The 27,965-nt window shown below is 45.2% G+C and overlaps 4 protein-coding genes across 4 annotated transcripts; all 4 read left to right on the forward strand.

The window, feature by feature from the left end:
- On the forward strand, positions 1-3,288 carry LOC115378677 (uncharacterized). The gene is made up of 9 exons (XM_030079092.1): positions 1-820; positions 936-1,039; positions 1,131-1,403; positions 1,552-1,645; positions 1,819-1,886; positions 1,997-2,215; positions 2,334-2,958; positions 3,086-3,154; positions 3,271-3,288. The coding sequence occupies exons 1-7, from the start codon at positions 718-720 to the stop codon at positions 2,616-2,618; spliced, it is 1,146 nt and encodes a 381-aa protein (XP_029934952.1). The 5' UTR covers positions 1-717; the 3' UTR covers positions 2,619-2,958; positions 3,086-3,154; positions 3,271-3,288.
- LOC115379244 (uncharacterized) lies at positions 2,676-11,885 on the forward strand. Its single transcript, XM_030079968.1, has 6 exons — positions 2,676-2,747; positions 3,086-3,154; positions 3,271-3,453; positions 3,736-4,455; positions 4,543-4,838; positions 5,290-11,885. The coding sequence occupies exons 1-6, from the start codon at positions 2,676-2,678 to the stop codon at positions 11,063-11,065; spliced, it is 7,116 nt and encodes a 2,371-aa protein (XP_029935828.1). The 3' UTR covers positions 11,066-11,885.
- Positions 5,581-27,965, forward strand: LOC115378676 (uncharacterized). The gene is made up of 2 exons (XM_030079091.1): positions 5,581-5,642; positions 22,173-27,965. The coding sequence occupies exon 2, from the start codon at positions 22,312-22,314 to the stop codon at positions 27,619-27,621; it is 5,310 nt and encodes a 1,769-aa protein (XP_029934951.1). The 5' UTR covers positions 5,581-5,642; positions 22,173-22,311; the 3' UTR covers positions 27,622-27,965.
- LOC115379245 (uncharacterized) lies at positions 16,905-21,329 on the forward strand. The gene is made up of 13 exons (XM_030079969.1): positions 16,905-17,112; positions 17,228-17,331; positions 17,423-17,695; positions 17,837-17,930; positions 18,051-18,118; positions 18,233-18,460; positions 18,576-18,710; positions 19,084-19,146; positions 19,273-19,341; positions 19,452-19,544; positions 19,635-19,703; positions 19,831-20,720; positions 21,320-21,329. Exons 1-13 carry the CDS (start codon positions 17,010-17,012, stop codon positions 21,327-21,329), a joined length of 2,199 nt encoding a protein of 732 aa, XP_029935829.1. The 5' UTR covers positions 16,905-17,009.

The raw sequence follows: 27,965 nt of genomic DNA on the forward strand, positions 1-27,965 counted from the left end.
AATCATGATTTTGAGAGGAAAAGGTTTTTCTTTGTTAAGATGTGTCTCTGTTTTGAGCAGCACAGTTGTGGTGTTGGCCATTTTCTTTCTATTACTTGAACACAATAATATGGATGCTAGTTTGTGTCTGAACCATGTTGTAGAGAGAAAGACTTGATTTAAAATTAAAGCCTAAAAATGAGCTATAGTTAAGTGTATTCAGAATGTTTTGAGTAAGGTTCTGTTCACTTAAACATGTTTTTTTTTTCTATTAGACAATGTTTATAAATCAAGCAATATGTATCATTTAATTTACAGATTCATATCTGTTGGCTGTGAGATCTGGTGTTCTCCTGCTTTGGCTTCTGTCAAGAGCGAGTGACCTGCGGTTTACCAGCGAGCTTCCTGCACCTACATCTGTGATCCTCTGATCCAGACCAAATTTACACAGATACATTTATTCCACTTAAAAAACACATTAGTAATTGTTAATCCACACACATATTTTTACTCCTTGTACACACAAGCATACACACACACACACACACACACACACACACAGAGACACACAGACAATTTGTTGGTTTCCCACTGCCAAGGTAAGTTGAAACATTTGTGTATTTGAAGGCTGACCTTCTCTGGGAAAGCATTGTTTGGGTATGATTGGCCCAGATTCACTTGAATTTTTAAAGTTTCTTTGGGAACTTTGAAAAAACTTTTTTTGTTTTTCATTCTTAGATGCCCCGTGCCAAGTCCCACCGGCGTGCCCAGGCCCTGAAGCGGAGGATGGCGCAGCCGCAGCCGTGGACCCCCCAGCCACCTGTCCCCGAGTTCGTTGCTCGTAAGTATCAAACAGTTTTTTTTGTTTTTTAATGTTTAACTGACGCAGTTTAAATGTAATGAAAAGATGTATGAGTTTTGTGTCATCATCCTTAACTTTGTTGTCAACCACACAGGGCGCGGTACCGGTTACCGCCATCGCGTGCGGAGATGGCCAACTTCGGAGCTGACCCAGCGGAGCTTCAAGTTGGTCACTCCAGCTCAGCAGCCGGACCAGAAGGTATTAGTTTTTCTTTTTCAGAAACACAGTGCTGGTTGTAAGAAGTCACGGTTCGTGTCTGTGTTCTAAAGCCGTGTCTCTGTCGTTGCAGATGGTGTTCGTCGTGGGAGCCTCCCACCTGCGGCCCATGGTGGATGGGATCGTCGCCATGCCAGAGGGACCTGTCTCCTTTGCTTTTCTCTCTGTTCCAGGTGCGCATGCAGCAGAGCTGAGGACGGAGGTGTCGCACGCCGCTCTCCCCTGGACCCCGGACGTGGTCTGCGTGATGGCCCCCAGCAACAACCTCACGGCCAGCAGGAACATCGGAGAGGCGTCGCTGGACTTCGGTGCTCTCCTGGCTACAGTCTGCAGCCGCTGGGCGAAGGTGTGTTTAATTTGCAGTTGCTACTGGCAGTAATTGTTTTGTTCTGTGCTGTCACAGCTAGAGGCTGTGTAAGCGTGTGTTTTCTCGTGCGCTTATTTTAGAAATATAAATGTGATTCTAAATGTTTTTTGTGTGTGCGTGTGTGTAGGTGTTTGTGCTGGATTTCCCTCCACGCCTGAACATCGAGCCTGGCCTGCAGGAGCTGTTTCGCCAGGAGTTCCGCCGTGTCGCAGCACGCATGGGTAGGTCTTAGTTTTGGTCATCTGCAAGATTATATCAAATTTCCCCCCTGGGGACAAATAAAGTATGATTGATTGATTGATTTGATAACCGATGTATCGTGAAATTAACCTCATATGTTTTACATGAGTCTAATTATTACAGGAATGTATGATGTTTCTCACTTTTGTGGCAGGTCTCCCGTACGTGTCTCTGGCAGAGCACCTCCCTCTGGATCGTTTGGAGCTGTGGAGCCGTGACAGTGTAAGTACAGCATACTTTGTTGTTGTGACATGACACATGGAGGAGTTGAAGGTTGCCATTTTCGATACACAAGTTGACTGCAATGTGTTCTGCGTTTGACTGTTTTCCAGGTGCACCTCAGCGACAGCGATGGAACGCCGATCCTGGTCCAGGTCCTGTGGGACGCCGCTGTCCGCCAGCTGGCTCCTCCTCCTCCTCCTCCGCCTTTGGTGCCCACCCGGACTTCGCCTCGTGCCAGGGTCTCCCCCGTGCTGGTCGTGACGGGACACCACCCCGCGCCCCGTCACCGCGACCCACTGGAGTGGACCGTGGTCGGACAGGAGGGCAAGGTAATGTGTTTCTCTGAGTCATTTTCTGGCATTTGTGCATCTTTTCTGGTTTTATCTATTAATTTTTTTTATTTAAAAAAAAAAGTGACTCATTTTTTTTGTGTTGTTTTTTTTTAAGGCTCGAGCATCTCCGGTGCAAGAGTCTGTCATCCCGTCCAACCCCGTTTGGTTCAGCGGCGACATGTTGGAGGCCATGGAGACGGTTTCTCCTTCTTCAGACGACGACGACGACGACACTGCCATTCCACCAGCTGGCCAGGTAAACTGCCTGAAAATTATATCAATGAAGCACCCTCACCTGCCGATGACATTATTGCTTTCTCTGAGCTACTTAATGATCAGTCTTGCTCTTCAGATAACTAATGATTCCCTGTGTGAGTGTGTGTGTGAATTGTTGATGTGAGTTTTTCCGAGTGTGCTCTGTCTTATATTGAGCCAGGTCATCCTGGTGCTGGTGGTTATGTGGCTCAGGTCCCAGGCTGCTCCACTACATCTGGCTCCCCTCGGCATCCTGATTCCTCATCTGCCAACTGTTTTTACATTTTTTTCTTTCATGTTAAACATATAGATTTTTTGTTGTTTTTGTTTTCTGTCCTTACAACATACATTGCATGTCTGTCCGTCCTGGATAAAATTTAATTGAAGACGGCATTTAACAAGGTTTACTTTCCTTCTTTTAGACTTCCCGTGTGAGGCGTTCGCCAAGAGGTGTTGCCACAAGGCGCAGAGGAGGAAAGCGGCAGGTTGGTATTATGTTTAGTATGTGAACTATGTGGATTTTTTTTTTTCATATATTTTGATACCACGTGTAGAAACCAAATGAATGATTGCATTATTGAAATGAGTCTTGTCACCCCCTTTCAATTTTAGGTGCTGGCAACACCTTCACCTGCCCGTGTCACCGTGCCTGCCTCCGGGTCCAGACCAGCAGTGCAGCAGGTTTGTCTTTGTGTGTGTTTAAATATAATATGTGAGTTATCATTATGAGAGGTAGCAGGGAAATGGTTCTCCTGTTTTCTTATGTAGTAAAACGTTGTTATTCATTTTTGTGTCAGGTGGAGGCGACAGCCCAGGAGTCTGCCAGCGCGGTGCCGGGGATGGTTGTTGGTCGGGAGGAGGTCGCCGCAGCGTGCCCTGCCGTCCTGGAGGAGCGACAGAAGATCAGCAAAGCTAAGGCTGTTTTTGTTCCTTCTGTTTGTGTTCGTGATGTTCAGTTTGAGTCTAACGCTAATGCTGTGGTAACGGAGGCTAGCAGAGATAGCAGCAGGATTAGGCTAGCAAAAGTTGTTCGCGGATCGTTTCATCAGGGTGATGCGCGATTTGTGTATGGAGGAGTCCAGTGTATGGCTATAGCTTTGGTCAGCTTAGCCAAACACACAGTGAGGAGCGCGTTCTTGTGGGACAGGCTGGATCTGGATCGCGCGTTGGTTGAAGGTGATGAGTTGTACACCAGTTTGCGTGACCTCAACATCTTCAGCCATGTGTCTAATCTGCTGTCTGTGCCAGATTTGCCACAACAGTTGGAATTAGACGGACACATGTTTAGGTTCAGTTTTGGTGACACGGTGTTAGGCGAAGTAGGCGTGACCGAAGGTGAATACATCGATTTCGGTGTGTTCATCAGCTTGCGTAATGGACTGGAGAGAATCTTCAGTCAATACACCACATGTCTTTTGACAGTGTGTGGAAACACCACTGCCATCGTGCGTGAGGGTGGACGGTTTGCTGTGGTCGACAGTCACTCACGCAGTCACACTGGCTTGTTACACCACAATGGTACAAGCGTGGTTCTGCATTTTGCGTGTCTCAACGACCTGCACCACTACATCTGTCGTTTGGCTGACATTCTCCGTTCAAGGGAGAAGCTCTTTGAGCTGTGTGGTGTTACGGTCAGCACGGGTGCAAGTCCAGCGCGGTCTGGTGTGTCTGTGGAGAGTCTCATCACTGGGATGAGCGCTGCTCCAGCATCAGAGTCTAGTTTGCTCACTGAGGCTGGGAGAAAAACTGAGGTGTCTGCAGGCAGTTTTGCACCCGAGTGTGGTCTCGGCGTAGCCGCAAGTCCGGCACTGTCTGGCATTTCTGTGTTGACTTTCTCCAGCAAGGTGAGCAGCAGTTCAGTGGCAGAACCAACGGTGACCGATGGCAGAAAGCGTGTCATTTCTTCCGACACTTGTATGTCGAAGAAATTCAAGAGCTTCGATGCTAGTGAGGTCAATTTTGACGTAGAGTTTGTTAGCGAGGTAAGAAGCGAAGAGCTGGTCTTCCGTCCCCTCGGCGTAGATGTTTGCTGTGCTTTGTGTAGTAAGTTAAACGTTGACTGTGTGAAGGTTGGTAGTCCGGTATCCACAGAGGTGGGGTTGTTAGGTGTTCCATGTAGCAAAGATAGGATTGTGGCTGATGGTAACTGCTTTTTCAGAGCCATCTCTCAGGCTGTGAGTGGTTCACAGAAGCACCATCGCAGGATTAGGCTAGCTGTGTGTAAAGAGTTGCAGAGAAACACAGACAGATATCAGAGTCTTTTGAGGAGTGAGTACTCCTCTGTGTTAGAGTACATTCAGCAGTCCAGGATGACACGTGTCGGCAGTTGGGCCACAGAGGTGGAGATTCAGGCGACAGCGGATTGGTTAGGTGTTAGTGTGTTTACGTTCCATGATGGACGTTGGTTAAGGTATAGCTGTAGCGGTCAGCCTTTGTCGACAGAATGTATTTACATAGAGAATATAATGGGACGGCATTTTGAGAATGTGGTTTGTGTGTGTAAGCCTGGACTGCAGAGTTGTTACAGGTATTGTAAAGTTAGTGAAGTGTTGGGTTACAGCATTAGGTCTAGAATGATGGATGTTACAGATATTGACAACACAGCACTTGAGTGTAGTAGTGATGTAGTATGTTCTGTTCAAGGGATAGAGGATAGTGACAAGGTTGTGGAGGCTGCTAGTGAAGTAGTGTCAGATAGAAAGTCTCTGTCCAAGTATCTGAGGCAGAAACAGACGACGCAGGAAAAGTTGAATATGTCACTTAGGGAGAAACAAAAGTTAAGGATTAGGAAGATATAAGGAAAATGTGGTGTTCAGGGAGAAGGCTAAGTTGTTGAGTGTAGAAAAGTATTGTAAGAATTTGCCCCACAGAGAGAGGATTAAACAGATGAGTATTCGTAAATATAGAGAAAGCATTGAGCATAGGGAGACAGTTAAGGACAAGAGCGTGGGCAAATATAGGGACAGCATTGAGCATAGGGAGAGAGTGAAGGGCATGAGTTTGGTCAAATATAGGGACAGTATTGAGCACAGGGAGAGAGTAAAGGCCAGGAGTTTGGGCAAATATAGGGACAGTATTGAGCACAGGGAGAAAGTTATAGAGAGGAGTAAGAGTAAGTATCATGGTAGTGTAGAGCATAAGCAGAAAGTTATTTCTGGTGTTAGGTTAAGTAGGAAGCAGAAGGTGGAGAAGTCAGAAGATTTTAGCTTTGTTATGGATCAGTTTTTGGCAAAGGTTAGAGATGGACCAGATTTTGTGTGCTGTGTTTGTCATAGGTTGTTTTTTAGATTTCAAGTGGTAAGTTGTGCAAGGGAATTTTATAGGCGAAGTTCAGCAACAGCTGCTATTGCAGATAAGTGTATAGGCGAGCATTATTTGCATAGCTGTAATGAGGAGTGTGTTGTACCCTGTTCGTTGGTGTCGTCGCGCGGTCAACTGTGGATTTGTTACACGTGTGATCATAAGCTTAGCACAGGTGAGATGCCGGCTGAATGCTGGGTTAACAACTTGCAGCTGGATCCCATTCCATCTGAACTGGGATGTTTGAATAGTTTAGAGCAGCATTTGATAGCGTTACATATTCCGTTTATGAAAATGTTGGCACTGCCTAAAGGCGGGCAGAATGGAGTACATGGACCAGTGACATGTGTTCCAGCCAACATTGTTCAGACGACAAATGTGTTGCCACGTTCAAATATGGAAGGGTCTCTGCTTCAGGTTAAGCTGAAGCGGAAACTCACGTATAAAGGCTATTACGAGTACCAGTTTGTGGATACGTTGCGTGTAAGACAGGCGCTAGAGTACTTAAAGAGGACAAATGTTCATTATAGGGATATAGAGTTTAATGAGGACTGGGTAAATGAGTTTGTTAGGCAGGAAGATAGGGAGAAGGAAGAGGCCGAGTCAGGCAGTGAGGGTGAGGCTGAGGTTAGGTCACATCAGGACAGAGGTCAGGGTGAAACTGGTGATGTACAGGAATCATCAGACATAACACAGGATGAACTGTTACATGACAGACAACAGCACTGCATGTTTCAGGACACTTGTCTTATGCCTGTTGATATTGGTCAGGAAGCTTTAGATCAGTATTTTAAGGATATTTTGAACATTGCGCCTGCAGAAGGGAATAGTCCGGTAAGAATGCTTTCTGACCACACAAATGAGGCAAAGTGTTTCCCTGTGTTGTTCCCTGCGGGTGATAAGACCTTCCGTGACAGTCGGTCTCATCACTTGACGTTGTCGCGTTATCTCAATAACCGGATTATGCATGCCGACGGTCGTTTTGCGCGGAACGTCGAGTACATATTTTTTGCACAGTACATGTCGGAGTTGGACAGGGTTGTGTCCAGTGTTTCTGTGGCATTGCGTAAGGGTAAAGAAGGTCAGAGGCCTCAACGCATTACTGAGGACATGTTAACTGATGCGGACGCCTTGAAGCAGTTGTTGGCGTGTGATGATGGGTTTAGGTTTCTTAAACCCATTAGAGGAACTCCGGCCTTTTGGCAGTCTGTTCAGAAGGACGTAATGGCTTGCGTGCGTCAATTGGGTATTCCGACGTGGTTTTGTTCGTTTTCGTCTGCGGATATGCGCTGGCAGAATCTTCTGACCAGCATCCTGAAACAGGAAGGCAGATCGCAGACGGTAGAGGATTTGGAGTGGGCTGACAGGTGCGAGTTGCTGCGTCGTAATCCGGTCACCGCGGCGAGGATGTTTGACTACAGGTGGCATTGTTTTCTGAAAGAGGTTCTCATGTCTCCCTGTCAACCAATCGGCAAAATTGTGGATTACTTTTATAGGGTAGAATATCAACAAAGAGGCTCACCACATGTACACTGTTTGTTTTGGATCGAGGGTGCTCCCCAAATTGATAGAAATACAGATGAGGAAGTGATAGAATTTATTGACCGGTACGTTACATGTGAGCTACCCTCAGATGATGACACACTATTGGACACGGTGTCATCTGTTCAAACGCATTCCAAACGACATTCAAAGTCGTGTAGAAAACACAAAACGACATGTCGTTTCAATTTCCCAAAACCTGTTTCTGCGCGTACATTCATTTGTAGAATGTTAGAATGCAAGTGCGATAGGAAGAAGACAGCGGAGACCGAACCTGGTTCAGAAAACAGGCCAGTCTGTAAGTGTTTTGAAGATAGAGATAAGATGCCAGAAAACGTTGCGCAGGCTATTCTAACAGCTGTTAAGCTGGCTGTGGACAGTGATGTGCCTCCTGCTAGTGTAGAGGACTTGTTTTGTGCTTTAGGAATAAATCAGGAGATCTTTGAGTTCGCTTATAGGCGTTTAGAGAAGAGGCATAAGGTTGTGTATAGGAGAGGGGTGAACGAGGTTTGGGTTAATCAGTATAGTAAGCAGTTGTTGAAGTGCTGGAATGCTAACATGGACATTAGCTTTGTCACCGACGCCTACGCAGTAGTAATATACATACTATCGTATATTACGAAAGCAGAGAGAGAAATTGGCCTATTATTGACTAATGCCCAAAAAGAAGCCAAAACACAAGGGAATCTCTCTGCTAAAGAAGCCCTGCGGAAGCTGGGCAGTGTATATTTACACAACAGAGATGTTTGTGCGCAGGAGGCGGTGTATAGGCTAACGAACATGCACCTGAAGGAGTGTTCCAGGAAGGTTGTGTTTGTGCCGACAGGGAGCAGGATAGTTAGGATGAGTTTGCCCCTTAGTGTTTTGAGGCAGAAGGCGGCCTCCCGTGATCTTGGGGAGGATGAGATGTGGATGACAGGCATAGTGGATAGGTATAAGAATAGGCCTAACAGCGATGTGTTTGCAAACATGTGTATGGCCACCTTTGCATCTGAGTATCGTGTTCTCACCAAAAATGAAAAGTCTAAGGACAGAATTCAATTGAACAATGATTTAGGATTCATTCTGAGGAGAACACGCACTCAGTTTGCAGTGGTGCGGTACATGCGTTTCAGGTTGGATAGACAGGAAGAGGCACATTTTCAGAGCCTGCTGCAGCTGTTTCTTCCTTATAGAACTGACTCAGACCTCAAACCTGAAGGCTTTGAGCTGTTTGAACAGTTCTATAACGATGGCCAGGTGACGTTTAGCGACGGGTCTGTGCATTCGGTTTGCGATGTCGTCGGCGAGAATAGGGCCAGGTTTGAGGTCAATTGTCCTCACCTTGAGTTAGCTCAGGAGATAGCTGCGCAGAATAACGGGGTAGATGAAGATGTTTGGGGTGAGCTGTGTCCTGAACAGGAAGCGGAACGCCTTGAAGGTTTAGAGGAGAAGAGGCAGCAGCGGGAAGGTGAGATAGCTGAGGAACAATTAGTTGAAGCGATGGAGAATGTTCCAGATTTGATTGTTGGTGGCAGACAGGTAGCGCAGGTAGAGAGAAACAGGTCCATGTTGTCTAGAAGTGAGGGTTTGGCGCTCATTAGGTCTCTGAATGAGACACAGCTGGATGTTTTTTATAAGGTGAGACAGTGGTGTTTGCAGAAGGTGATGGGTAAAAACCCAGAGCCTCTGCGTGTATTTGTCACAGGTGGCGCAGGAACGGGGAAAAGTCATTTGATTAGGGCTATTGAGTATGAGGCAGGGAGGCTGCTGTCAACACTTTGTGATCAACCAAACGATATCTGTGTTTTGCTAACTGCTCCTACTGGAATAGCTGCATACAATTTGAATGCAGCAACAATTCATCATACATTGAGTATTGGCAAACAGGCTAGTTTACCTTACACCCCTCTGGGTGAAGATAAACTAAACTCTTTGCGAGCTAAATTGAGTCACCTCCAAATTTTAATTATTGATGAAATCAGTATGGTTGATCACAACGTGTTGGCTTATGTGCATGGTAGATTGAGGCAGGTGAAGCAGACAGGCGACTTTTCCCCGTTCGGTAATGTTAGCGTGATAGCTGTCGGGGACTTCTATCAGTTGCCTCCCGTTAAAGGGAAGCCTCTGTATAGTAGTCCTGTTGGTGTGGACCTGTGGTGCAATTTCAGCATCGTGGAGCTGAAAAAGATAGTTAGGCAGAAGGATAGTGTTTTTGCTGAGTTGCTTAATAGATTAAGAGTGCGTTCCAGGGCCACCCCAATGTTAGATAGCGATGTTGAAATGCTGAAGATGCGCGAGACCGGCGAGGTGAGCTCAGCCTTGCATATCTTTGCGACAAATAGGCAAGTAAGTGAGCACAACCTAAATTATCTGTTTGACTGTTGTCCTGATTATGTCACCGTTGAAGCGCAAGACTTTGTGAATAACAGGACAACAGGGAATTTGGAACGGATGCCTGGGCATCACGGCGTTGCGGCGGACACGTCTCTACCGGAGACTTTGTGTTTAGCGAGGAATGCGCGAGTGATGTTGTGTAAGAACGTGGATGTTGCGGACGGCCTGGTCAATGGAGCATGTGGCACGGTTACTCAGTTAGTTTTTGGAGAGGATTCCACGTTTCCTCTCACCGTGTATGTCAGATTTGATGATGTGAATATTGGTTCAGATAGGAGGAAAAACCGTGCACATGCAGCAGTAGAATGCCTGCAGTCTACTGCCATTGATCCAGAGACTGAAAGAGCCACTAAACGCGGCGGTGTGCGTCGTCAGTTTCCTCTGAGGTTAGCGTGGGCTTGCACTGTTCACAAAGTGCAAGGACTCACTGTGGACGAGGCCGTAGTGTCTTTGAAGAGGGTGTTTGCACCGGGGCAGGCATATGTAGCGCTTAGTCGTGTTAGGGCCTTGTCTGGACTGATCATCAGGGATTTTACAGAGAAGGTAATTTACTGCAAGGACGCCATAAAGGAGGCCTTGGATAGCATGCCTCCATTTTTGATTGAGCAGCCAAAGCCTTCATTAAATGCACACAGTTTCTCTGTGTATTTAATGAACGTTCAAAATTTAAGTCGCCACTTGGTAGATTTGGTGTCTTGCACGCAGCATTTACAGCTTACCTGTATTGCTGTGACAGAAACGTGGCTCACTGCACAGTCTTCATTAGACAGTGTCCAAATTGAAGGTTACACTTTCCACAGTCGTCCTCGAGGCTTGTGTTACAGCAGCAGTAACCCCAAATTGTTAGAGCTAAAGGACCTAGAACATGGTGGAGTTGGTTTGTATAGTGTAGATAATTTGGACTGTAACATTCTGCAGGTACCCGATTTGAATCTGGAGTGTTTGGTGTGCCTGTGCAACAAATTTAACATATTGTTGGCAGTAATATATCGTCCACCATGTTATCCAAATTGTTTATTCAAACAAAATCTGGGGAGGTTACTTGATTGGTTACATCCAATCAGTAACACAATTGTAATAATGGGGGATTTCAATGAGAACATTTTAAAAACATCATCAATTTCCAAATTTATGGGTGAAAAAGGTTTTAGTCAGCATGTGACACAAGAGACTACAGAGAAGGGGACACTCATTGATCATGTTTATGTTAAAACAACACGGTATGATGTGGAATGTGCAGTCATGCCCACGTATTTTAGTGATCATGAAGGTGTTTTGTGTAGTTTTAGTGTTCAAGATGATCAGGGGTTAGCCGTTGACTTCGAGGAGGTAGAGGGCCTCTTCGAGTCAGACTTTGTTTTAGATGAGGATTAGGTTGTTGTGTTTGGCAAAGGAGGCAAACAGTGAATTCACACGACCGGTGTAAATTCATTGTTTGAGTCAAACGGAGCTACATTGCAGTGTCCCGGTGCAAATGTTAGTGTTGTCGCGTTTGTGTGCTGGTGTAGTGCAGGTTTATCTGTGGCAAGAGGAAACTGACTTAGTAGTAGTGTGGTGTCTTGTTCATGGTGTATACATTGGCTACCACTATGAATGTTGTCTTTTTATAAGTGTAGAGCCTGTCCCACTGTAATTGTATAGTTTGTTATTTATTGTACTTATTTATAGTATTTATATTGTATTTATTGGGTTTTTAGATTATTTATTGTATTTATTGGTAGTATTTATATTGTATTTATTATTGCGATTTTAGATAATGTATTTATTATATGGAATTGATTATCTTGAGATTTTAGAGTAAGCAAATCATGTGCTTCAGGTGGAATTAGAGAAGGTTTAGTTGTGGTGTGGTGTGTGTCACAGGTGTTAGGAAGTATGGACGTGTTAGTCTCTGTTTGCCACGTGTTAGCTGTTGGTCTATGTTCAAAGATTAAATGTATATCTATCAATGATTAAATGTGTATCTGTTTAAAGTTTAAATGTATATAGTTCTGCATGTTTGAGTTCATGTCACCTTCATGTGTACTGTCTGTATGCAAGACATTCACTTCCAATACTGAAGTGTTCTGTCTGGCGTGCATGAACTCAGAGCAAATCTGTTGTGGCACAACAAGGCACAGACTCCCCATTCTGTACGCCTTAGCTGCCAAAACAGGACAGTTAATTTAAAAAAAAAAAAAAAAAAAAAAAAAAATTAAAATTAAAAAAACAAACAAACAAAAAAAAAAAACATGTTTGCCTCAAAATGTTGTCTTTGTTTCCTCTGAGGGGAGCTTCCTGATTGAAGATGCTACTGTGGTGCAGCGTCCCCAACCTCCCTACCCCCAAGTGATGGTGATAGTGGCCTTGTACCAAGTGGGATCGTGGGACAGAGACATTACATGTGGTGTTTTGATGATTACATTCATTTTCAGTAACTGACAATTTTTCAACGAAATTGGATTGAAAAATAAATTATATATTGTTAAGTACAAAATGTTGTCTGTGATATTTTATAAATGAAGGTGGTTTCTATATGGTGTGGAAAAACAACCGTTGGTAGTAATTCGGTAGTAAGTAGTAATAGTAGTCCTGCTTTACTGTTACACAGTATTTTATAACTACGTGAAGGGCTGTATGTATAAATTGTAATTGATAAACACAGTATATTAATGACATGGATGAAGACATAATTTGTAAACATGAGGAAATTATACAACATTGACTTTATTAAGAAGTAAGAGGTGACAAACAGAAACTTCTAATCTATAACTAGTATTCCCTCAGTAACATGTTACCCTTCCTGATGTTGATAGCTTTCTGTAATTTCCTTCTGAATCTTTCAAAGGGACATCTGATTTATTCTTAAGGACTTGTACTGGAAATGTGTAAATGTGATCTAACCCTGCAGCTCACTCAGTTGGGTTTGAAGAAATGATAATGAAAATAACTTAAAGCTTTAAGATAGATAGATAGATAGATACTTTATTCATCCTGAAGGAAATTCACAGTTTTCAGCAGTATCCACAGTCGAGTACAAGAATAAGTAAATCAAAAATAAAGAATAAGTAAATCAAAAATAAAGAATAAAAGATGACCCTCGAGATCTAAAGATCACCTTTGAAGTGTTTTCATTTTGAAAATGTTGTACTTGACATTTGAGAGTCTGTAGCAGGGGTCACCAACCCAGTCCTCAAGGGCCCCCTGTCCTGCAGGTTTTGGTTTCAGCTCTGCTCTTTCACACCTGATCCATTTAAAGGCTTCATGCTGATTGGTTGAGGCAGATCTACCTGAACAGGGCATGAAGGAAGATGCATGGGCCTTAATTGAGTCAGGTGTGCAAGAGCAGAGGTGAAACCAAAACCTGCGGAACAGGGTGCCCTTGAGGACCGAGTTGGTGTCCCCTGGTCTGTAGCATGATCCATGAAGCCTGGTCAATGGTATGACATCTTCGGCCTTTCAAGAGAAAAGCCCCCAACTCTTTCACAATAAAAGCACCAAAAATACCCTTAAAACTGGCACAAACGGACAACTTGTCTGCATTTCGACAAGTGCGTCCTCCCCGACGTGCACGGGGGGGCGAGGGCCCGTCCAACGCTGCTTGCAGCTTTAATTTCTTCTTTTTATTATTATTACGTCTAAATAACCCTTAATTTGACCCCCTAAACATGCTCCAAAAGTCACCAAATTCGGCACGCAGGCCAGGTCTGGCGAAAAATTTGATAAAATGGACAAACAGACCCCCAGGGTGCAAAAATGGGCTCGGTAGCGCCACCTAGGCACACAAAGGCAGCCGCTGCGGCCCACAGGAATGTGATACAAAGACCAAACCACTGCCGAAATGTAGGTCTCATCAAGCCCTACAATTCACGCGCTGACACCCCCGACCTAAAACCAACAGGAAGTCCGCAATTTGCGTTGCAAAGTCACGTTCTCACCCAAAATTCCGCTTTAAACAAAATCTATCTCCTCCCAGGGCGTGAATGGCAGCAACTTGAAAATTGCACAGATGACAGAGGACACAGTGCTGAACAAAAGTTCTGAAGGATTTCGTCATTACTCGTTTAGTTTGGATGTGATAACACCTCCAAGTCGGAGGGGCCAGAACCAAAATCTCATTTTTTCCCATGGAGTTTGGTGTGAAGAGGCTGACACTGGGCACTAATTAGGCCCCTGGAGTCTAAACTAAAAGTCTGGCGGCTTTGAAAACTATGCAGATGGAAAGAGGACGAAAATTCCTACAAAAATATGTAATTTTGATGTGGATTGGACCAAGTTTGTGGGAGCTGTGAAGAGTTTTCAAACATTTTTGACTCTGGTGTGCTCTGCTCTGCACTCTGCCTGGACATGTGACTCACTCTAGCTGCCTCAGGAATGCGCAATACACACCCATTGTAAGAGCTCAGAGGGAGCAGAAAACACTCTCAAACTAAAACTGCCATAATTCAAAAACGGTAAAAGATAGCAAAATCATGTAAATGGGATATTTATAGATCCGAGTCTCGTGACTCGTTTAAACTTTGAATCAAATCTGTAACTCAAACGGTGACCGAGCTGTGACACCTCAAACAGGGGTGGGTTTTCTGGATTTCTCCACTGGATTGAATGAGGATTTCTCTGTCTGCCTGCATTTTGGTGTGATCACCCCACAGCTGCCAGTACTCAAGTCAGTCACACACTAGGACATGCTAAGGGCGCCATCTGCTGGAGGGGCGCTGCTAGTGGCCAGAGGGGCACCAGCAGCAAATGTACTACCAGTGGGTTTTTGTTGGCGTCTGTGTGTGTGTGTGTGTGTGTGTGTGTGTGTGTGTGTGTGTGTGTGTGTGTGTGTTTGTGTGAGTGAGTGAGTGAGTGAGTGTGTGTGCCTGCATTTTAGTGTGATCATGCATCAGCTGCCAGTACTCATGTCACACACACACACACACACACACACACAGGCACACGCGCGCGCACGTGCACGCGCGCGCGCGCGCGCGTCCACACGCACGTTTTTTTCCACAGCGTTTAAAAGGCTCCTGCGTCTGTTTCCGCCCCACCCACTTCTTCTCACAGACCTCCGAGGTAAGACCTGTTTTCATCTCTGTTAGCTTAACGTTAGCCTATTGTGTTTACTCTGTGGTAATATGAGGATATGGTTGATGATAACACAGGTAAAACACGAAATTTAAATGTTATATTTCAGAGAGTGATTATGTACTTTGCATTGTGCTGTTTGCTGGCTTTTGGTGAGTTTTGATGGAGGGGCCGTCGAGCTTTACATGCAAAGCTAACCTGTATTTGGTAATCTCAACTCCTAAGATACAAGTGGTTGACTTGAAACGTTTATTATGAAGCATTACCGTCGACGTGAGATGAATTTTAAAGTTTATTGATGGTATTTGGTCAATTAGATTAGCGCGCTAAGCTAGCGCTAGCTAGCCGTTCCTCCGGTAGGCCCGAGGCCTGTTGTATCGTCTTTATGCTGTTTGCTGGTTTTGGATGGAGGAGCAGCCTAGCTTCACATGCAAAGCTAACCTGTATTTGATAATCCCAACTCTTAAGATACAAGTGGTTGACTTGAAACGTTTATTATGAAGCATTACCGTCGACGTGAGATGAATTTTAAAGTTTATTGATGGCATTTGGTTAATTAGATTAGCGCGCTAAGCTAGCGCTAGCTAGCGGGCTAGCTAGCTATAGCCACAGCTTTGCTAGTGTGTGTTTCAACCAGATTTTGAGATGAAAACTTTCTCTTGCTGTGTGAAAAAGGAAAATTATTGGACTTCATGATGAAAACTGGCGCGTGTGTGTGTTTTTGTAGTTTTTTATCAGGTTTTATTTGCATGGAACTAAGCTTATGATGTATGTAGTTTAGTGTGTGGCTTCTGTGTGCATTCAAAGAGCAGGTGTTGTTGTGTCACAGGCAAAGCTGAGCTAGTGTTTGGTTTGAGAGGAAAACTTATTCTTGGTGTGTGAAAAAGGAAAATTATTGGACTTGATGAGTTGTTGCAGGTGTGTGTGCTTTTATTGTAGTTTGATATCAGGCTTTATTTGCATGGAACTGAGTTTGTGATATGTACTTGAGCTGAATGTGTGTGGCTTTGTGCTGAATGTGTGTGGCTTTGTGACAGAGTTATATCTACTCTTTATACGCCACTCATAGCTTTGCTAATGTGTGGTTCAACCAGATTTTCAGATGAAAACTTTCTCTTGCTGTGTGAAAAAGGAAAATTATTGGACTTGATGATGAAAACTGGCATGTGTGTGTCCTTTTTGTAGTTTGATATCAGGTTTATTTGCATGGAACTAAGCTTATGATGTATGTAGTTGCGTGTGTGGCTTCTGTGTGTATTCAAAGAGCAGGGTAGCTGTGTGATATGCAAAGCTGTACTAGTGGTTGGTTTTATATTGTTGTAAAAGAAAACATTTTCCTTGTGTGAAAAAGGGAAAATATTTTATTTAATTTTGATAATTAATTGTAATAGTTGCATTTTTTCCCCGTGCGGACGTGTGTGTCGTTTCCTGTGTGCAGGAACCATAATTTGTGCTGTATTTAGTTGGGTGTCTCTGTGTCCACCAGTATGGCTAAGCTGTGAGATGTTGTCAGCCACTTTCTGTGTAATGAGGAAGCAAATAATGTAATAAGGATGTCAGTTTGCTGGTTAATCACAGTTTTGAGAGGAAAAGGTTTTCTTTGTTAAGATGTATCTCTGTTTTGAGCAGCACAGTTGTGGTGGTGGCCATTTTCTTTCTGTTACTTGAGCACAATAATATGGATGCTAGTTTGTCTTAACCGTGTTGTAGAGAGAAAGACTGTTTAAAATTAAAGCCTATAATGTGCTACAGTTAAGTGTATTCAGAATGTTTTGTGTAAAGTTCTGTTCACTTAAATGTTTTCTATTAGACAAGTAATGTTTAAATCAAACAATGTGTCATTTAATTTACAGATTCATATCTGTTGGCTGTGAGATCTGGTGTTCTCCTGCTTTGGCTTCTGTCGAGACCGAGTGACCTGCGGTTTACCAGCGTGCTTCCTGCACCTACATCTGCGATCCCTTGATCCAGAACAACTTACCACAGACACATTTATTCCATTTAAAAAAACACACACAGAACTAATTGTTAATCAACACACATATTTTTACTCCTTCAACACACAGATAGACACACTCACACACACACACACATACACACACAACTGATTTCCCACTGCCAAGGTAAGTTGAAACATTTGTGTATTTGAAGGCTGATCTTGTCTGGGAAAGCATTATTTGTGAGTATGATTGGGACAGATTCACATGGATTTTTAAAGTTTCTTTGAACTTTGAAGAAAATAAAATTTTTTGTTTTTCATTTTTAGATGCCCCGTGCCAAGTCCCACCGGCGTGCCCAGGCCCTGAAGCGGAGGATGGCGCAGCCGCAGCCGTGGACCCCCCAGCCGCCTGTCCCCGAGTTCGTTGCTCGTAAGTATCAAACAGTATGTTTATTTTTTAAATGTTTAATTGACGCAGTTTGAATGTAATGAAAAGATGTATGAATTTTGTGTCATCATCCTTAACTTTGTTGTCAACCACACAGGGCGCGGTACCGGTTACCGCCATCGTGTGCGGAGATGGCCGACTTCGGAGCTGACCCAGCGGAGCTTCAAGTTGGTCACTCCAGCTCAGCAGCCGGACCAGAAGGTATTAGTCTTACCGTTCCAGAAACACAGTGCTGGTTGTAAGAAGTCACGGTTCGTGTCTGTGTTCTAAAGCCGTGTCTCTGTCGTTGCAGATGGTGTTCGTCGTGGGAGCCTCCCACCTGCGGCCCATGGTGGATGGGATCGTCGCGATGCCAGAGGGACCTGTCTCCTTTGCTTTTCTCTCTGTTCCAGGTGCGCATGCAGCAGAGCTGAGGACGGAGGTGTCGCACGCCGCTCTCCCCTGGACCCCGGACGTGGTCTGCGTGATGGCCCCCAGCAACAACCTCACGGCCAGCAGGAACATCGGAGAGGCGTCGCTGGACTTCGGTGCTCTCCTGGCTACAGTCTGCAGCCGCTGGGCGAAGGTGTGTTCAATTTGCAGTTGCTGCTGGCAGTATTTGTTTTGTCCTGTGCTGTCACAGCTAGAGGCTGTGTAAGCATGTGTTTTCTCTGTGCTTTTTTTAGAAACCTAAATGTGATTCTAAATGTTTTTTGTGTGTGTGTAGGTGTTCGTGCTGGACTTCCCTCCACGCCTGAACATCGAGCCTGGCCTGCAGGAGCTGTTTCGCCAGGAGTTCCGCCGTGTTGCAGCACGCATGGGTACGTCTTAGTTTTGGTCATCTGCCCGATTGTAACTGACGTATCGTGAAATTAACCTCATATGTTTTACATGAGTGTAATTAATACCGGAATGTATGATGTTTCTCACTTTTGTGGCAGGTCTCCCGTACGTGTCTGTGGCAGAGCACCTCCCTCTGGATCGGTTGGAGCTGTGGAGCCGTGACAGTGTAAGTACAGCATACTTTGTTGTTGTGACATGACACATAGAGGATTTGAAGGTTGCCATTTTCAATACACAACTTGACTGCAATGTGTTTGATGTGCGTTTGACTGTTTTCCAGGTGCACCTCAGCGACAGCGATGGAACGCCAATCCTGGTCCAGGCCCTGTGGGACGCCGCGGTCCGCCAGCTGGCTCCTCCTCCTCCTCCTCCTCCTCCTCCTCCTTCGGTGCCCCCCCGGACATCGCCTCGTGCCAGGGTCTCCCCCGTGCTGGTCGTGACGGGACACAGCCCCGCGCCCCGTCACCGCGACCCACTGGAGTGGACCGTAGTCGGACAGGAGGGCAAGGTAATGTGTTTCTCTGAGTCATTTGTACATGTGTGCATTTTTTCTGGTTATGTATTCATTTTTGTGGTTTTAGAAAAAAAGGTGACTAATTTTTTTTGTTGTTGTGGTTTTTAAGGTTCGAGCATCTCCGGTGCAAGAGTCTGTCCTCCCGTCCAACCCCGTGTGGTTCAGCGGCGACATGTTGGAGGCCATGGAGACGGTTTGTCCTTCTTCAGACGATGACGACACTGCCATTCCACCAGCTGGCCAGGTAAACTGCCTGAAAATTATATGTACATGATAGTAAGAAGTAAACCGGAATCCATATTAGATCTGACTTTGTGTGAGTGTGTGTGAATGGTTGATGTGAGTTTTTCCGAGTGCGTGCTCTGTCTTTTATTGAGCCAGGTCATCATGGTGTTGGTGGTTGTGTGGCTCAGGTCCCAGGCTTCTCCAGTACATCTGGCTCCCCTCGGCATCCTCATTCTTCATCCGCCAACTGTTTTTACATTTTTTCCTTTATTGTATACATAGATCTTTGTTGTTTTGGTTTCTGTGCTTACAACATCCATTGCATGTCTGTCCGTCCTGGATAAAATTGAATTGAAGACGGCATTTAACAAGGTTTGCTTTCCTTCTTTTAGACTTCCCGTGTGAGGCGTTCGCCAAGAGGTGTTGCCACAAGGCGCAGAGGAGGAAAGCGGCAGGTTGGTATCATGTTTAGCATGTAAACTATGTGGATTTTTTTTTGCATATATTGTGATACCGCGTGCCGAAACCAAATGAATGAGTGCATTAATGAAATGAGTCTTGTCACCCCCTTCCTATTTTAGGTGCCGGCAACATCTTCACCTGCCCGTGTCACCGTGTCCGCCTCCAGGCCCAGACCAGCGGTGCAGCAGGTTTGTTTTTGTTTAAATATTTTATGTGAGTTAACATTATGAGAGGTAGCAGGGAAATGGTTCTCCTGTTTTCATATTCAGTAAAACCTTGTTTTTGATTTTTGTGTCAGGTGGAGGCAACAGCCCAGGAGTCGCTCAGCGTGGTGCCAGGGGTGGTCGTCTGTCGAGAGGAGGTCGCCACAGCGTGCACGGCCGTCCCGGAGGTGCGGCAGAAAATTTTTTATAACACGTGCAGGACCCGAATGAATGAGTGCATTATTTAAATGAGTGTTTTGTTATCCCCTCTTCTTTAGGTGCCGGCAACACCTTCACCTGCCCGTGGGACCGTGTCTGCCTCTGGGCCCAGACCAGCGGTGCAGCAGGTTTGTCTTTGTTTAAATATAATATGTGAGTTATCATTGAGAGGTAGCAGGAAAATGGTTCTCCTGTTTTCTTCACTAAAACCTTGTTTTTAATTTTTTTTTTTATTATTATTTTTTTTTTTGGTAGATGGAGGTGACAACCCAGGAGTCTGCCAGCACGGTGCCGGCGGTGGTAGTCACTCAGGACGTCGCCGCAGCATGCCCTGCCGTCCTGGAGGCACAACAGAAGATCAGCAAAGCTAAGGCTGCTTTTGTTCCATATGTTTGTGTTAGTGATGTTCAGTTTGAGTCTAACGCTAATGCTGTGGCAACAGAGGCTAGCAGAGGTAACAGCAGGATTAGGCTAGCAAAAGTAGTGCGCGGATCGTTTCATCAGGGTGATGCACAATTTGTGTATGGAGGAGTCCAGTGTATGGCTATAGCTTTGGTCAGCTTAGCCAAACACACAGTGAGCAGCGCGTTCTCGTGGGACAGGCTGGATCTGGATCGCGCGTTGGTTGAAGGTGATGAGTTGTACACGAGTTTGCGTGACCTCAACATCTTCAGCCATGTGTCTAATCTGCTGTCTGTGCCAGATTTGCCACAACAGCTGGAATTAGATGGACAAGTGTTTAGGTTCAGTTTTGGTGACACAGTGTTAGGCGAAGTAGGCGTGACCGAAGGTGAATACATCGATTTCGGTGTGTTCATCAGCTTGCGGAACGGACTGGAGAGGATCTTCAGTCAGTACAGCACATGTCTTTTGACAATGTGTGGAAACACCACTGCCATCGTGCGCGAGGGTGGACGGTTCGCTGTGGTCGACAGTCACTCACGCAGTAACACTGGCTTGTTACACCACAATGGTACAAGCGTGGTTCTGCATTTCGCGTGTCTTGACGACCTGCACCACTACATCTGTTGTTTGGCTGACAGTCTCAGTTCAAGGGAGAAGCTCTTTGAGCTGTGTGGTGTGACGGTCAGCACGGGTGCAAGTCCAGCGCGGTCTGGTGTGTCTGTGGAGAGTCTCATCACTGGGATGAGCGCTGCTCCAGCACCAGAGTCTAGTGTGCTCACTGAGGCTGGGAGAAAAAGTGAGGTGTCTGCAGGCAGTTGTGTGCCTGAGTGTGGTGTCAGCATTGCCGCAAGTCTGGCACTGTCTGGCATTTCTGTGTTGACTTTCTCCAGCGAGGTGAGCAGCGGTTCAGCGGCAGAACCAACAGTGGCTAATGGCAGAAAGCGTGTGATTTCTTCCGGCACTTGTATGTCAAAGAAATTCAAGAGCTTTGATGCTAGCGAGGTCAGTTTGGACCTACAGTTTGTTAGCACTGTGAGAAAGGAAGAGCTGGTTTTCCATCCCCTTGGCGTAGATGTCTGTCGAGTGTTGTGTAGTAAGTTAAATGTTGACTGCGTGAAGGTTGGTAGTGCAGTATCCACAGAGGTGGGGTTGTTAGGTGTTCCTTGTAGCAAAGAGAGGATTGTGGCTGATGGTAACTGCTTCTTCAGAGCCATCTCTCAGGCTGTGAGTGGTTCTCAGAAGCACCATCGTAGGATTAGGTTAGCTGTGTGTAAAGAGTTGCAGAGGAATGCAGGCAGATATCAGAGTCTTTTGAGGAGTGAGTACTCCTCTGTGTTAGAGTACATTGAGCAGTCCAGAATGAGACGTGTGAGCACTTGGGCCACAGAGGTGGAGATTCAGGCGGCAGCCGATTGGTTAGGCGTTAGTGTGTTTACTTTCTATCAGGGACGTTGGGTGAAGTATAGCTGTAGTAGTAAGCATTTGTCAGCGGAGTGCGTTTACATAGAGAATATCATGGGACAGCATTTTGAGAATGTTGTTTGCGTGTGTAAGCCTGGACTGCAGAGTTGTTACAGGTATTGTAAAGTTAGTGAAGTGAGATGTTACAGCATTAGGTCTAGAATGATGGATGTTACAGATACAGACAACACAGCGGTTGGGTGTAGTAGTGTAGTAGGTTCTGTTTTAGGTGTAGAGGATAGTGACAAGGTTGTGGAAGGTGCTAGTGAGGTAGTGTCAGGTAGAATGTCTGTGAAGTCCAAGTACTTAAGGCAGAAACAGAGGAAGCAGGAAAAGTTGAATATTTCACTTAGGGAGAAACGTCAGTTGAGAATTAGGAAGACATATCAAGGAAATGTGGTGTTCAGGGAAAAGGCAAAGTTGTCGAGTGTAGGGAAATATAGTAAAAATTTGCCCCACAGAGAGAGGGTTAAAAAGCTGAGTGTTAGTAAATACAGAGAAAGCATTGAACACAGGGAGACAGTTAAGGCTAAGATTGTGGGCAAATATAGGGACAGCGTCGAGTATAGGGAGAGAGTTAAGGCCAGGAGTTTTGACAAATATAGGGACAGCATTGAACATAGGGAGAGAGTAAAGGCCAAGAGTTTTGTCAAATACAGGGGCAGCATTGAGCACAGGGAGAGAGTAAAGGCCAGGAGTTTGGGCAGATATAGGGACAGTATTGAGCACAGGGAGAAAGTTATAGAAAGGAGTAAGAGTAGGATTAAGAGTAAGTATCATGATAGTTTACAGTATAAGCAGAAAGTTATTTCTGGTGTCAGGTTAAGCAGGAAGCAGAAGTTGGAGAAGGCAGAAGATTTTGCTTTTGTTATGGATCACTTTTTGGCAAAGGTCAGAGATGGACCAGATTTTGTGTGCTGTGTTTGTTATAGGTTGTTGTTTAGATTTCAGGTGGTCAGTTGTGATAGGGAAGTTTATAGGCGAAGTTCAGCAACAGCTGCTATTGCAGATAAGTGTATAGGCGAGCGTTATTTGCATAGATGTAATGAGGAGTGTGTTGTGCCGTGTTCCTTGGTGTCATCGCGTGGTCAGCTGTGGATTTGTTTCACGTGTCATGGTAAGCTTAGTGCAGGTGAGATGCCAGCTGAATGCTGGGTTAACAACTTGGAGCTTGATCCCATTCCATGTGAACTGGGATGTCTGAATAGTTTAGAGCAGCATTTGATAGCTTTGCATATTCCGTTTATGAAAATGTTGGCACTGCCTAAAGGTGGGCAGAATGGAGTACATGGACCAGTGACATGTGTTCCAGCCGACATTGTTCAGACAACGAATGTGTTGCCGCGTTCCAGTATGGAGGGGTCTCTGCTTCAGGTTAAGCTGAAGCGGAAACTCACGTATAAAGGTTATTACGAGTACCAGTTTGTGGATACGTTGCGTGTAAGACAGGCGCTAGAGTATTTAAAGAGGACAAATATTCATTATAGAGACATTGAGTTTAATGAGGACTGGGTAAACGAGTTTGTTAGGGAGGGAGATAGGGAGAGGGAAGAGGCTGAGTCAGGCAGTGAGGATGAGGGTAGGTCACAGCAGGTTACGGTTCAGAGTGAAATGTGTGAGCTAGTGGAATCAGCAGACATAGGACAGGATGAACTGTTACATGACAGACAACAGCACTGCATGTTTCAGGACACTTGTCTTATGCCTGTTGATATTGGTCAGGAAGCTTTAGATCAGTATTTTAAGGATATTTTGAACATTGCGCCTGCAGAAGGGAATAGTCCGGTAAGAATGCTTTCTGACCACACGAATGAGGCAAAGTGTTTCCCTGTGTTGTTCCCTGCGGGTGATAAGACCTTCCATGACGGACGGTCTCATCACTTGACGTTGTCGCGTTATTTTAATAACCGGATTATGCATGCTGACGGTCGTTTTGCGCGGAACGTCGAGTACATATTTTTTGCGCAGTACATGTCAGAGTTGGACAGGGTTGTGTCCAGTGTTTCCATCGCTTTGCGTAAGGGCAAAGGAGGTCAGAGGCCTCAACGCATTACTGAGGACATGTTAACGGATGCGGACGCCTTGAAGCAGTTGTTGGCGTGTGATGACGGGTTTAGGTTTCTTAAACCCATTAGAGGAACTCCGGCCTTTTGGCAGTCTGTCCAGAAGGACGTGATGGCTTGCGTGCGTCAATTGGGTATTCCGACGTGGTTTTGTTCGTTTTCGTCTGCGGATATGCGCTGGCAGAATCTCCTGACCAGCATCCTGAAACAGGAAGGCAGATCGCAGACGGTAGAGGATTTGGAGTGGGCTGACAGGTGCGAGTTGCTGCGTCGTAATCCGGTCACCGCGGCGAGGATGTTTGACTACAGGTGGCATTGTTTTCTGAAAGAGGTTCTCATGTCTCCCTGTCAACCAATCGGCAAAATAATCGATTACTTTTATAGGGTAGAATATCAACAAAGAGGCTCACCACATGTACACTGTTTGTTTTGGATCGAGGGTGCTCCCCAAATTGATAGAAACACAGATGAGGAGGTGGTAAAATTTATTGACCGTTACGTTACATGTGAGCTACCCTCAGATGATGACACACTATTGGACACGGTGTCATCTGTTCAAACACATTCCAAACGACATTCAAAGTCGTGTAGAAAACACAAAACGACATGTCGTTTCAATTTCCCAAAACCTGTTTCTGCGCGAACATTCATTTGTAGAATGTTAGAATGCAAGTGCGATAAGAAAAAGACAGCGGAGACCGAACCTGGTTCAGAAAACAGGCCAGTCTGTAAGTGTTTTGAGGATAGAGATAAGATGCCAGAAAACATTGCGCAGGCTATTCTAACAGCTGTTAAGCTGGCTGTGGACAGTGATGTGCCTCCTGTTAGTGTAGAGGACTTGTTTTGTGCTTTAGGAATAAATCAGGAAATCTTCGAGTTGGCTTATAGGCGTTTAGAGAAGAGGCATAAGGTTGTGTATAGGAGAGGGGTGAACGAGGTTTGGGTCAATCAGTATAGTAAGCAGTTGTTGAAGTGCTGGAACGCTAACATGGACATTAGCTTTGTCACCGACGCCTACGCAGTAGTAATATACATACTATCGTATATTACGAAAGCAGAGAGAGAAATTGGCCTATTATTGACTAATGCCCAAAAAGAAGCCAAAACACAAGGGAATCTCTCTGCTAAAGAAGCCCTGAGGAAGCTGGGCAGTGTATATTTACACAACAGAGATGTTTGTGCGCAGGAGGCGGTGTACAGGCTAATGAACATGCACCTTAGGGAGTGTTCCAGGAAGGTTGTGTTTGTGCCGACAGGGAGCAAGATAGTTAGGATGAGTTTGCCCCTTAGTGTTTTGAGGCAGAAGGCGGCCTCCCGTGATCTTGGGGAGGATGAGATGTGGATGACAGGCATAGTGGATAGGTATAAGAATAGGCCTAACAGCGATGTGTTTGCAAACATGTGTATGGCCACCTTTGCATCTGAGTATCGTGTTCTCAGCAAAAATGAAAAGTCTAAGGACAGAATTCAATTGAACAATGATTTGGGATTCATTCTGAGGAGAACACGCACTCAGTTTGCAGTGGTGCGGTACATGCGTTTCAGTTTGGATAGACAGGAAGAGGCACATTTTCAGAGCCTGCTGCAGTTGTTTCTTCCTTATAGAACTGACTCAGACCTCAAACCTGCAGGCTTTGAGCTGTTTGAGCAGTTCTATAACGATGGCCAGGTGACGTTTAGCGACGGGTCTGTGCATTCGGTTCGCGATGTCGTCGGCGAGAATAGGGCCAGGTTTGAGGTCAATTGTCCTCACCTTGAGTTAGCTCAGGAGATAGCTGCGCAGAACAACGGGGTAGATGAAGATGTTTGGGGTGAGCTGTGTCCTGAACAGGAAGCGGAACGCCTAGAAGGTTTAGAGGAGCAGAGGCAGCAGCGGGAAGCTGAGATAGCTGAAGAACAGTTAGTTGAAGCCATGGAGAATGTTCCAGATTTGATTGTTGGTGGCAGACAGGTAGCGCAGGTAGAGAGAAACAGGTCCACGTTGTCTAGAAGTGACGGTTTGGCGCTTATTAGGTCTCTGAATGAGACACAGCTGGCTGTTTTTTATAAAGTGAGACAGTGGTGTTTGCAGAAGGTGATGGGTAAAAACCCAGAGCCTCTGCATGTATTTGTGACAGGTGGCGCAGGAACGGGGAAAAGTCATTTGATTAGGGCTATTGAGTATGAGGCAGGGAGGCTGCTGTCAACACTTTGTGATCAACCAGACGATATCTGTGTTTTGTTAACTGCTCCTACTGGCATAGCTGCATACAATTTGAATGCAGCAACAATTCATCACACATTGAGTATTGGCAAACAGGCTAGTTTACCTTACACCCCTCTGGGTGAAGATAAACTAAACTCTTTGCGAGCTAAATTGAGTCAGGTCCAAATTTTAATCATAGATGAAATCAGTATGGTTGATCACAACGTGTTGGCTTATGTGCATGGTAGGTTGAGGCAGGTGAAGCAGACAGGCGACTTTTCCCCATTCGGTAATGTTAGTGTGATAGCTGTCGGGGACTTCTATCAGTTGCCTCCTGTTAAAGGGAAGCCTCTGTATAGTAGTCCTGTTGGTGTGGACCTGTGGTGCAATTTCAGCATCGTGGAGCTGAAAAAGATAGTTAGGCAGAAGGATAGTGTTTTTGCTGAGTTGCTTAATAGGTTAAGAGTGCGTTCCAGGGCCACCCCAATGTTAGATAGCGATGTTGAAATGCTGAAGATGCGCGAGACCGGCGAGGTGAGCTCAGCCTTGCATATCTTTGCGACGAATAGGCAAGTAAGTGAGCACAACCTAAATTATCTGTTTGACTGTTGTCCTGATTATGTCACCGTTGAAGCGCAAGACTTCGTGAATAACAGGACAACAGGGAATTTGGAACGGATGCCCGGGCATCACGGCGTTGCGGCGGACACGTCTTTACCGGAGACCCTGTGTTTAGCGAGGAATGCGCGAGTGATGTTGTGTAAGAACGTGGATGTTGCGGACGGCCTGGTCAATGGAGCATGTGGCACAGTTACTCAGTTAGTTTTTGGAGAGGATTCCACGTTTCCTCTCACCGTGTATGTTAGATTTGATGATGAGAATATTGGTTCAGATAGGAGAAAAAAACGTGCACATGCAGCAGTAGAATGCCTGCAGTCTACTGCCATTGATCCAGAGACGGAAAGAGCCACTAAACGCGGCGGTGTGCGTCGTCAGTTTCCTCTGAGGTTAGCGTGGGCTTGCACTGTTCACAAAGTGCAAGGACTCACTGTGGACGAGGCGGTAGTGTCCTTGAAGAGGGTGTTTGCACCGGGGCAGGCATATGTAGCGCTTAGTCGTGTTAGGGCCTTGTCTGGACTGATCATCAGGGATTTTACAGAGAAGGTAATTTACTGCAAGGACGCCATAAAGGAGGCCTTGGATAGCATGCCTCCATTTTTGATTGAACAGCCAAAGCCTTCATTAAATACACACAGTTTCTCTGTGTATTTAATGAACGTTCAAAATTTAAGTCGCCACTTCGTAGATTTGGTGTCTTGCACGCAGCATTTGCAGCTTACCTGTATTGCTGTGACAGAAACGTGGCTCACTGCGCAGTCTTCATTAGACGGTGTCCAAATTGAAGGTTACACTTTCAACAACCGTCCTCGAGGCTTGTGTTACAGTAGCAGTAACCCCAAATTGTTAGAGCTAAAGAACCTTGAACATGGTGGAGTTGGTTTGTATAGTGTAGGCAATTTGGACTGTAACATTCTGCAGGTGCCCGATTTGAATCTGGAGTGTTTGGTGTGCCTGTGTAACAAATTCAGCATACTGTTGGCAGTAATATATCGTCCACCATGTTATCCAAATTCTTTATTCAAACAAAATCTGGGGAGGTTACTTGATTGGTTACATCCAATCAGTAACACAATTGTAATAATGGGGGATTTCAATGAGAACATTTTAAAAACATCATCAATTTCCAAATTTATGGGTGAAAAAGGTTTTAGTCAGCATGTGACACAGGAGACTACAGAGAAGGGGACACTAATTGATCATGTTTATGTTAAAACAACACAGTATAATGTCGAATGTGCAGTCATGCCCACGTATTTTAGTGATCATGAAGGTGTTTTGTGTAGTTTTACTGTTAAAGATGATCAGGGGTGAGTTGTTGACTTGGAGGAGGTAGAGGGCCTCTTCGAGTCAGACTTGGTTTTAGATGAGGATTAGGTTGTTGTGTTTGGCAAAGGAGGCAAACAATGAATTCACACTACCGATGTAAATTCATTGTTTGATGAGTCAAACGGAGCTACATTGCAGTGTCCCGGTGCAAATGTTAGTGTTGTCGTGTTTGTGTGTTGGCATAGGTCAGGTTTATGTGTGGAAAGAGGAAACTGACTTGTAGTGTGGTGTCTTGTTCATGGTGTGTACATTGGCTACCACTATGAATGTTGTCTTTTTATAAGTGTAGAGCCTGTCCCACTGTAATTGTATAGTTTGTTATTTATTGT

The sequence above is a fragment of the Myripristis murdjan genome, chromosome 20 (assembly GCF_902150065.1).
Source record: "Myripristis murdjan chromosome 20, fMyrMur1.1, whole genome shotgun sequence".
Lineage (NCBI taxonomy): Eukaryota > Metazoa > Chordata > Actinopteri > Holocentriformes > Holocentridae > Myripristis > Myripristis murdjan.

Bases quoted from the DNA above. Each gene is read 5' to 3' on its own strand.
- LOC115378677 (XM_030079092.1), top strand. From the start codon at position 718: ATGCCCCGTGCCAAGTCCCACCGGCGTGCCCAGGCCCTGAAGCGGAGG. The intron at 1,887-1,996 runs GTAAGTACAGCA...ACTGTTTTCCAG, and splicing joins AGCTGTGGAGCCGTGACAGT to GTGCACCTCAGCGACAGCGA. The intron at 2,216-2,333 runs GTAATGTGTTTC...TTTTTTTTTAAG, and splicing joins TGGTCGGACAGGAGGGCAAG to GCTCGAGCATCTCCGGTGCA.
- LOC115379244 (XM_030079968.1), top strand. From the start codon at position 2,676: ATGTGGCTCAGGTCCCAGGCTGCTCCACTACATCTGGCTCCCCTCGGC. The intron at 3,155-3,270 runs GTTTGTCTTTGT...TTTTTGTGTCAG, and splicing joins CCAGACCAGCAGTGCAGCAG to GTGGAGGCGACAGCCCAGGA. The intron at 3,454-3,735 runs GTAACGGAGGCT...TTGCCACAACAG, and splicing joins AGTCTAACGCTAATGCTGTG to TTGGAATTAGACGGACACAT.
- LOC115379245 (XM_030079969.1), top strand. From the start codon at position 17,010: ATGCCCCGTGCCAAGTCCCACCGGCGTGCCCAGGCCCTGAAGCGGAGG. The intron at 17,332-17,422 runs GTATTAGTCTTA...CTGTCGTTGCAG, and splicing joins CTCAGCAGCCGGACCAGAAG to ATGGTGTTCGTCGTGGGAGC. The intron at 17,696-17,836 runs GTGTGTTCAATT...GTGTGTGTGTAG, and splicing joins TCTGCAGCCGCTGGGCGAAG to GTGTTCGTGCTGGACTTCCC.
- LOC115378676 (XM_030079091.1), top strand. From the start codon at position 22,312: ATGGATCACTTTTTGGCAAAGGTCAGAGATGGACCAGATTTTGTGTGC.